The sequence below is a fragment of the Portunus trituberculatus genome, chromosome 14 (assembly GCF_017591435.1).
Source record: "Portunus trituberculatus isolate SZX2019 chromosome 14, ASM1759143v1, whole genome shotgun sequence".
Classification (NCBI taxonomy): domain Eukaryota; kingdom Metazoa; phylum Arthropoda; class Malacostraca; order Decapoda; family Portunidae; genus Portunus; species Portunus trituberculatus.
In genome coordinates, this window is record NC_059268.1 from 5,039,184 (window position 1) to 5,050,166 (window position 10,983).

General features: G+C 43.2%; 1 protein-coding gene across 1 annotated transcript in view; it reads right to left on the reverse strand.

The window, feature by feature from the left end:
• Window positions 1-6,843, reverse strand: part of LOC123503698 (homeobox protein GBX-2-like) — a 38,724-nt gene extending 31,881 nt beyond the window's left edge. The window contains exon 1 of the mRNA XM_045253674.1: window positions 6,119-6,843. Coding sequence (XP_045109609.1) covers window positions 6,119-6,572 — 454 coding nt within the window. The 5' untranslated portion in view covers window positions 6,573-6,843. The remainder of the gene's footprint in view (window positions 1-6,118) is intronic.
• Window positions 6,844-10,983: the final 4,140 nt, after the last annotated feature.

Sequence of the window (10,983 nt, forward strand, 5' to 3'; positions counted from 1 at the left end):
GTGGTGGACTCCGAATTAATGTGAGGAAATAAATACCGTTAATGATGGTGATGATAATGGAGATAATTATAAAGAATCTCGTATTTATATTGGTAATAATGATAGTGCTTATGATAATGTTGTTAGTGATGAAACAGTATTGATCGCAACTAACGTGACACCAGTAACAGTGGTGGTGTGATTGGTAACAGTGGTGGTATGATTGGTAACAGTGGTGGTGTGATTGGTAACAGTGGTGGTGTGATTGGTAACAGTGGTGGTGTGATTGGTAACAGTGGTGGTGTGATTAGTAACAGTGGTGGTGTGACTGGTAACAGTGGTGGTGTGATTGGTAACAGTGGTGGTGTGATTGGTAACAGTGGTGGTGTGACTGGTAACAGTGGTGGTGTGATTAGTAACAGTGGTGGTGTGATTGGTAACAGTGGTGGTGTGACTGGTAACAGTGGTGGTGTGATTGGTAACAGTGGTGGTGTGACTGGTAACAGTGGTGGTGTGATTGGTAACAGTGGTGGTGTGACTGGTAACAGTGGTGGTGTGATTGGTAACAGTGGTGGTGTGACTGGTAACAGTGGTGGTGTGATTGGTAACAGTGGTGGTGTGACTGGTAACAGTGGTGGTGTGATTGGTAACAGTGGTGGTGTGATTGGTAACAGTGGTAGTGTGACTGGTAACAGTGGTGGTGTGATTGGTAACAGTGGTGGTGTGACTGGTAACAGTGGTGGTGTGATTGGTAACAGTGGTGGTGTGACTGGTAACAGTGGTGGTGTGACTGGTAACAGTGATGGTGTGATTGGTAACAGTGGTGGTGTGACTGGTAACAGTGGTGGTGTGATTGGTAACAGTGGTGGTGTGATTGGTAACAGTGGTGGTGTGATTGGTAACAGTGGTGGTGTGACTGGTAACAGTGATGGTGTGATTGGTAACAGTGGTGGTGTGACTGGTAACAGTGGTGGTGTGATTGGTAACAGTGGTGGTGTGACTGGTAACAGTGATGGTGTGATTGGTAACAGTGGTGGTGTGATTGGTAACAGTGGTGGTGATTGGTAACAGTGGTGGTGTGATTGGTAACAGTGGTGGTGTGATTGGTAACAGTGGTGGTGTGATTGGTAACAGTGGTGGTGTGATTGGTAACAGTGGTGGTGTGATTGATTGGTAACAGTGGTGGTGTGATTGGTAACAGTGGTGGTGTGATTGGTAACAGTGGTGGTGTGACTGGTAACAGTGGTGGTGTGATTGGTAACAGTGGTGGTGTGACTGGTAACAGTGGTGGTGTGATTGGTAACAGTGGTGGTGTGATTGGTAACAGTGGTGGTGTGACTGGTAACAGTGGTGGTGTGATTGGTAACAGTGGTGGTGTGATTGGTAACAGTGATGGTGTGATTGGTAACAGTGGTGGTGTGACTGGTAACAGTGGTGTTGTGATTGGTAACAGTGATGGTGTGATTGGTAACAGTGGTGGTGTGATTGGTAATGGTGGGGATGTTATGATGGGCGTTAATTAATGACTGAATAATAATCGTGGTGATAAAAGTGACACTGAGGATATTGATGACAGAATGGTAATAGTAATGATAATAATAATAATAATAATAATAATAATAATAATAATGATAATAATAATAATAATAATAATAATAATAATAATAATAATAATAATAATAATAATAATAATAATGATAATGATAATAACAATAATCAAAATAATTATGAAATTATATTAGTGACAATGATAATAATGATGATGATGTTGATAGAAGAAGTGTAACACAAGCTACAATAACAATAATAATGTTTGTAAGAAATGTCATTGATAGTGAAAATGATAATATTGATCATGTTTGTATTGAAAATATTGGTAAATATGATAACAAACAAAATTAAGATGATTACAAAAAACGGTAAAAATTTACAGATGATGATGATAATGATGATAATGATACGCGAGTTAGAAAATAAAAATAATAATCATAATAATAAAAAAAATAATAATAATATTGTAATGATGATAAAGATAATAATAATAACAACAACAACAACAACAACAACAGCAGCAGCAGCAGCAGCAGCAGCAACAACAACAACAACAACAACAACAACAACAACACCAACAACAACACCAACAACAAAACCAATTTACTACTAACACTCAGCCATCTAACAGCTCTCTAAAATCATTCCATAACAGCCTTGCATCTATCCCTTACTTAAATCTTTCCTCATGTCATAATGCATCACGTGTGTTTATCTCATCTTTATTTTCTCTCACCTGCTTCCCCGTCTTTACCTTACACCATTTTCTTCCACCATACCCATCACCAGGTTGTCTTCACTAGATGTATCCATAAACCTCCTATTTAATCTTTCCTTCTTTCTCCTTCCTGGTGGGTTCGTCTTTAGCGCTTTTTTCAGTCTCCCGTCTCTAGCTTTTCTCGCAGTATTGAAACCTCCCTCATGACTTCATTCAAGAGGGAGGTTCCAAGACATTTGTTTCTATCCTTTGGCTAATTCTATCGGTTCTGTAAGGAGACTGGCAACTAAGTGGGCATTTTTTCTTGATATTTTTGTTGCCCTTGGCCAGTCCTCCTCTCTTATATAAAAATGAAAAGCCTAACGTACGTACGCTGTCACTCTATGTTCATTTATATTTTTTCCAGCCTCGTCATTGCATCCATATATCTCCTCCATATTTTCGTTATCTCGCAAATTAACGTACCATTTTGCCTCAGCCATCATGTTCTTTCAACTCTCTTATCTCTTACTTGGCAGCTCTTACATCCCCTATTTGCTTCATAATGTCCCTTTGGTCCAAGAGTCAGATTACAGGCATAACATAAACGTGACTGAAACAACCTCAGTGCCACGTAATCGGTTGTCGGCATGGTAGTCACGGTCATTAGCCGGGTAACACACACCACTCACTTCCACTGTGTTTAGTGTGTTCTCTCAATCTTAAGTCCTCTAATTTGCTACGAGTTGAGTCTGCCAAGTGTCATGTTTTCTAAGGAGACCGTCGGCATATATATATTTTTTCTATTTATACCTTGTGGGCTTTTCACGGGAATTTATGGGCTAAAGGAAATACTTTTTTTTAGGGTACCTCCTATTTCAAAGCCCACCCGCCAGGAAACCGTTGCCCCGAGTGAGGAAGCCCAACCTACACTCGGACCGTGGACAGGATTCGAACCCATGCGCTTGGAGACCCCTCGGACCCCAAAGTACCACGGATATAACTCTTTCACTGCGACACGAGACAGTTACCAGCATCAGAGGCAATTCGTGTGTCTAAATACTTTGAACATTAAGATAAAATGAATCTGCAAGACAATTGATTAATTTACAGACGTTCAGCTCAAGACTCGTCGTGATTTTACCTGCGTGTTACGTGAGTTCCATTATTGTCTTCTCTCCAGAACGAAAGTGTCGCTGGACAACTCAATAGCACCTCAGACTGTGAATATTACCAGATAGTATTACACACACTCGCGCGCGCACACACACACACACACACACACACACACACACACACACACACACACACACACACACACACACACACACACACACACACACACACACACACACACACACACAAGCCAGAGGACCGGGGTTCGATTCCCCGGCTGGGTGGAGATATTTGGGTGTGTCTCCTTTCACGTGTAGCCCCTGTTCACCTAGCAGTGAGTAGATACGGGATGTAAATCGAGGAGTTGTGACCTTGTTGTCCCGGTGTGTGGTGTGTGCCTGGTCTCAGGCCTATCCGAAGATCGGAAATAATGAGCTCTGAGCTCGTTCCGTAGGGTAACGTCTGGCTGTCTCGTCAGACTGCAGCAGATCAAACAGTGAAACACACACACACACACACACACACACACACACACACACACACACACACACACACACACACACACACACACACACACACACACAAAGGATATGTAATTAAATTTTCTTTCATGCATATCTGATTCAAAGTAAAGATAATTCAGTGTTTATAGTTTTCATAGTTACAGTTTCTTTGTGATATGAGTGCTAGTATTTGTATTTGATTTTCATTTCAAGTTGTAGAATAATATATGAACAAAGATTAGAAACATTGCATTACCATAACTCTCATAGAAGCAAAAACAGCAGATAGGTAGGTGAATAGACGTATAGATAGACTGAGACTCACACGTACGCACATACAAACAATTATTTATTTATTGTTACATAAGAAATTATCACCCTAGTAGCCTTGTCGTAAATATGATGTGGTTTCTTGGATATTATTTGCGTGTTTGTGCGTCTCGGTACTTTCATTAAAAGGAAAACTGTGACACTGAGTGATAAAGCCGTGGTGCCTCTCGGGAGTACTGCCGGGACGTGGAGCGGGAAGGAGGGAGGGAGAGTGCTGTTCTTTTCAGCCCCAGTGAGATTATCCCTTGTCGTTTATCTGCTTTGTGAGGCGCGCCGCACATCCGCCGCCGGGTCGCGACACGGCTAAACTCTTCCATTGTCGTCACGATTAATGTAGTTTGCCTTATCTCGTACGCCAACCACTGCATGTGTCAGCCTGAGAGGCGGGAAGAGTTAGCACCACTTCAAGACCTGAGGGGTGTGAACCTGTGATGAGCCCCGGGAGGTGCTGTGGTGTGAGGGGAAGGAAGACCTGTTGTATGGCTGATGGAAGATAGTTGCGTCCTGGACGTGTTTTGATATCGTTACACTGTAGTTCAAGTCATAAGAAGGTAGAAAAGTCAGAGTCTGATACATAGTTTCAGAGTTTGTTTGCAAAAGGGAAAGAAGAGTGAAGACACCATACTGGTGGTGAGAACAGGGCGAGAATAAGATGAGTCTTATTTAAAGAGGATGGCGGGATCTGCTAGGATTCTGCATTCCTGCTTATCATGAAAAAAACAACAACCAGAAACAGTGCCCGGCTGGCGTGTGACTGTGTTTGCTGTTGTGAATGATAACTAATTTCTATCGTAGCGTAATTACGGAAGCATAAAACGACGTTAATTCGTAAGCCTTGACTAACAGCAATATAGGCGAGGTAGGATTAGACAAAAGGTATGTGTGAATGAAAAATTCACTCCTGTACAGGTGATCTTAGGCGTAGGGCACGGTGACCCTTTGGGAGAGGCCACAGACATCACATCCTAGCCTGACTTCTGAGCATAGAGGATGGCGAGGCATTTAATTGTAATATGAGTCGAGCGAGACTTCCTGAGTGTGTTGTAAGGGAGACACCGCTAGCAGGGGACTGTTCCCAAGCGGTGCGACGTTCGTGCATGTTTTTTAATTGAGGAAACAAGTGGGAGCGAACCCCTGATCCCCTCCCTCATGCTGTTTTACTTCACTTCGTGCTCTTTTTCTTTGTCGTATTGGTGAAATTTGGCTGATTCACGTTGGTCGATTAGAAATAATTTTTCCTTAAGTGCAGTGAAAGAACCAGTTTTTATTGAGGGATAAAAACTCTTAAACACAAAGGGAAAGCAGTACCAGCAGAACCGCCTCGTTTTTGCAGAAGTGTACAACTACCGGTTAACATAATGCATGGTAATTCATGGCGATATTATCTTAAGTATTAACGCCAAGTGTTGAACATATCCTCAAGGACAGAAAAAATACAAAATCGAGTTAGTAATCTAAAGTGTGGATGTGTCATGCGGATAGCAAGATGTGGCGACAGGTGGAGTGTGTTACTGGTGAGGCTTGGAAGACCTGTGCTAGACTTAGTATGAAGTAAGACGATGAACTAGATACTAAATTAAAGTGGAGGATGCTGAGACACCAGAGAAAGTTTGGGCCAGTCTTTGCTTCAATCTGCGGGAAGTTCTGCAGCGGGGATGGAACTTGATAAATATGTATCTCGTCATTTTTTTTTTTTTATCAATGGAAGGGAATTGCATTTGTATCACCCTTAATAAAATGATAAATGATTGTGCTGAGATGCAACACTAAGTGAATGTCGCCTTGAGCAGCCTGACAGGTGTGTCTGTGACACCCGTGCATGTGTCATGGTGGACTGACCTGCGCGCCATTGTACATCTCTAGCAGGGGTGGAGCAGGGTGAGGGGGCAGCGTCGCCTTTACCTATAGACAGCCATGCTGAATAATACAGCCGTGACTTTACCTGACTTTTCGTGGTCGTGGTGGTCCGAGTCGGATGTGTTGGTGTGATCGCCGACTGAGCCTGGACTCTGAGGGCCGTCCAGCCCTAGCACGTCCCTGCGAGTCACTCCCAAGTCCCCGAGGTGGCGCATCCCGAGTCCCGGTGGCGACAGGCCAAGCAGGGGCGGGTGCAGCGTGCCCTGCAGGCCTGCAGCGAGGGCGGAGGGCAGAGGGTAGTGATGCAGCGGAGGGTAGGGTAGTGATGGCAGCAGGGGGGGCGGCAAGCCGGGCAGGTGTGGCAGGAGACACGTGTTGTACAGGTGTGGCAGATTCAATCTAAGAGGTGCCAGGGAGCCGCTGCCGCCGCCACCAACATCCTTCCCTCCGCCCGTGCCACCGCCGCCCAGCAAATACTCCATGGCGAAGCTCTTCCCCCGCTGGCCGGTGGGCAGGGTGGTGGCCGTATTGCCGGACATCCCAGGGCACACTGACGCGCCGCGACCCACAGAGGGAACGGAGTAAGTGTCACCGGTAATTACTGGCCAAGATGTGCACTTCCCATACACACGGATTGCTGGCGTGCCTCTAACACTTACAGTTCATGAACGTGTCTCAAAACTACAACCTTGGCCTGGACTCTGCGCCGTTCACGTCTCTCCCTCGGGACTCCTCGGGGCGACTTCGAGATTCCGTCCGCCGCCTGGACTGCGTCTCCCGCCAGTAGCAACGGATCTGATAACGGCGTAGCGAGAACGCCATAAGCCGTCGCGGCGTGGAGCCCCGCCCCCGTCCGCCACGCCCACTGTCGTTCATTGGTCGGCGAACGAGAGGTTAATACTGCGTGGTTCAGGAGTGGCGGGCGTGGCGGCGACGCTCCACCTTCATCGTTACACCGCATCAAATAGGGGAGGGAGCACCGCCTTGTGGTAAATTATGAAAGAGGATTGTGTTTCTGCAGGAAATTGACGCCCCATTATTGTATGTTTGGTTCAGTGCGACCCCTTGATTGCACTGACCCTCCGTGGATTGACATCTTGAGCAGCGCCCTGAACTACGACAATATGGAACACTGGAAATTGTATCTGAAAAAGAAAGGTAGCGGGGGTCGAGGCTCCCCATAGGCTGTTTGTACAAGAAGAGATTGTAGAACAAGGTCTCTCCGCGTGTTCAATATGTTGGAATGAAGCCCAATCTTTTCCTTTCCTCTTCCTCATGCCGCTTCTCTAAACACGTTACTAGGGAGAGGAACATTCCAGCCCTATATAATAGGCAAGGCTTTCTCATGGTTCTGTGGAAGCAGAATAGACTCTTGTTTAATGCCAGATGTAACTTAAAACACGCTCCTGGCATAATGGTAATTAAGTGCCGGTGACGAGGTGTTGCCAAAGAACCACAAGTCCTCGCCACCAGGTCTTTGCAGGTGTTCTGGGCTCAGGTGAGCTGCTGTGCACTGAGGAGGCGGGTCAGCTGTTGGTTGCATCGATGACACGGCTGGCGGACATGTCTCGAGCTGGCTATGTCTATGAGAGACTTGATTCCGAGGCACTGGGAAACAATACATTATTTACCATCTCTTTTCCTCTTCCTCCTCCTTCTCCTCCTCCTTCATGTAGCTCTTCAGGACTATTTCTCCCTTTTTTTCTTCCTTCACTTTATATCTTGCTCGATTTTTGTTTTTCATACCTTTTACAACTTTGTCCCAAACCTCCCTCTTAAGCTTGAAGGAGAAGCGTGACAGTGTGGGATTCATACTCGTATGTTTCTCGCCCATTAGGTAATCCCTCATACGGCACCTCTTTCTTCTCATTCAGAAAATACTACAAGTTATATTGAACTCCTGCCATAAATCCCAATCACCACGACTGCTGTCAACACCATCATTTACTAAGCCTTCCCTTCAGCTTTCTCTTGCGAGTGATCGATTTATGTCCCTAGTTTTCTATTCATATAAACATAATAGTAATAATAACGAAAGTAATATCTTGATTTCTCCCAGACATCTTGTGGCTTAGGCATCTCTCTTAAGACAGAAGGGACGAGACATGATTCGTACTCATGATATATATTTTATTTGCAGGAAGAAAGGTTTGTGACTGTTTCGAATCATGGTTTCTGAACACATTATGAAGAGTTCCGGTGTCTTGTGCAGGAATCGGGGAGGGTATCTTTTGATGGAAGGTGACACTAACACACACCTTTATTGCTTTGTAAAGGAGAAAGGTTTTGGGGGAAGGAAAATTCTGCCCCTCTCAGTATCCTTAACGGCGTTATTGCCAGGTGTGCTTTTACGGTTCATCAAAGTGTCCATTGCAAACTATAAGCGAATGAATGTATATCTTTTTCATGTAGGAAGGGCACCGAACAAAGTTAAAAGTGAATATGTGTTTGATTATCTTTTGTGTCTATAAGGACTTCCCATAGTTCAGCATTAGTATAAAGCAATCAAACATGACTGTGTGTTAGATTGTCTTTTCTGTAAGGATGGAGTAAGTGTGTCTTGGCTCAGCTCGAGTCTAAACTGATGAGTATGAGGTGGTGGTGGCTGCTGTAAGTCACCCACACGCTGACTGATAGACTGACAGACTGACAGACGCGGCAACACAACGCAATGCCAGCCTTTCGTTTTGCTGTATCTGTTATATTAGCGACTGACACATTTTTACGTCAGCTGTCTATAGGTACTTAATTAAATCGCTGCCAGAAATCGTATAACCTGCCATCTATTTGAAGCTTTGTGATTTTTGTATAGTGAAGTTCTGTTCTTTTGTCGCTTTGAAATTATTAATCTGGATATTCTCTTCCATAATACCCTGCAATTCTTCAGACGCTTATTATTATTCTTTTTACTATCACATGTTAGTTATCATTTGATACTATTTTTTAATCTATGTGTCCATCAAAGTTGATTTTTCCTATTGCTCTAAAATTCTAAATGTTACCAAAAGAGAGAGAAAAAAAAAAAACAAGTTAAGTTGTCGCGGTATGTTGACTGGCAAACACACACACACACACACACACACACACACACACACACACACACACACACACACACACACACACACACACACACACCACTGGCATCTTCATCACCACCATCACCATCACCACCCCGATTGCCGCAGCTGTCATCATCACCATCTTCACCCTCGCTATCATCACCACCACCATCACCACCACCATTATCGCCACCAGCATCATTAAGCAAGTACTTTACATCAACAACATCATCGTTATCATCAACAACAGCGGCATCTTCCTTTCGTAATTATTCTGTAATCGCTATTAACTCCATTCAAACGTATGGGAGTAAAAATTTTAACCATTTCAACACTGGGACACATTTTTTACCTTGAATTTGGGTATGATTAGGTGATTTTATTTACATTATGAAGGTCAGAAGATTAATGACCAGTCTTCACTCAACCTGGGGTACGAATGTACACCCATGGGGGTACGTGAGAGGAAGTCATTTTGGGGTACGTGGCGGGTTTCTCAAAATGCTTCAGTTTTAAATAGCAGCAAATTCGTTTGTAGTATACAATGTGTCCTTCACTAGAACCAGGACACGTTAACAACGTTAACAAGGAAACTCTTGGAGTTATATCACTTGAGAGGAAGCTCTCTTGGATTACAGTTGCCACACAACCTTGCAAACCTATAATATTTGCTCCGATTTCTTATCTTATATGTTATTCACACACACAGTGACTTATTTATCACTGTTACTAGTTACAAGTTGCAACTAGCTGCAAGCAACACTAGTTCACTGCCATAATGATCGAAAATTGTCTGATATAGTTCCTTTTTGGTAAATGCATTGCATGTTAGTCACATATAGTGTCTCCCTGTGAGGTACCAGTTCCTATCGACACTACCTCATAGAAACATACTAATATTAATTAAAAATTGTGTCTGCTCCACATATATAACACAATTTAAACTTAATAAACTAAGTCAATAAACCATGCATTTATTGTTACCCTTCCTGACGCTGCATTGTGGGTAAGGGTACGTGATCAATACTGAAAGACTTCGAGGGTACATCACATTAAAAGGTTGAGAAGAAGAAGAATTAACCTGTGCAGAAGCGAGGTGAAATGTGTGTTAAGGTTCCGTGCTGTCTTAAGTCTCTAGAAATGAAAGATCTTGGTACACCAGACAATTATGTTTTGCTCTATATTATGATGTCAGTCGTATAAACTCAAGTAACTATAAAGAAATACCATGGTAGAATAAGAACAGAAAAATACTGGTAGGAGTAAAACCCTGGCAAATCAATAGATACATCGTAATACAGTGTTTAGAGACGATTACTCTGTACCGCGAGACGATACTGACTCTCTCCTGCGAACACTGAAATTGTGACAGTTTGGGTCCTCTCCTATTGATATTAATCAAAGTATTGCGATTTATTCACAATAGTAATATATTACACTCCGACGGAACACGGGCCTAATGTGTTTGAGATGTGGCATTTTGTTATAGTACATTTCGCTCTATATAGCGACTGTTTAGGACTAAAAAACTGTAGCTTCAGGTAGATATTCAATAATGTTATCTATCGATTTTCAGTCTTAAAGTAGGGAAAATTACGAATATTGATGCATTTCTTTTATAGTCCTCCTTGCTTCTCGAAAAGGTGCACGAATTTAGAAAAGGTTGAAGAACACTAAACTGTACCCTGAAAAAAATACAGTAAAAAGATAAGATAAAATGACCAACATCTCTATTATTACGGAAGCTAATAATAATACCAAGACTAATTAAGTAATTCAGAGATAACGAAACGAACGACGATCACGAGAGCTTCCACGATAACAGTGTGTACGATAAGATTTGATTCCAGATTCCTCGATAGCGCTCCGAGTTTCCAAGATAACAATGGCA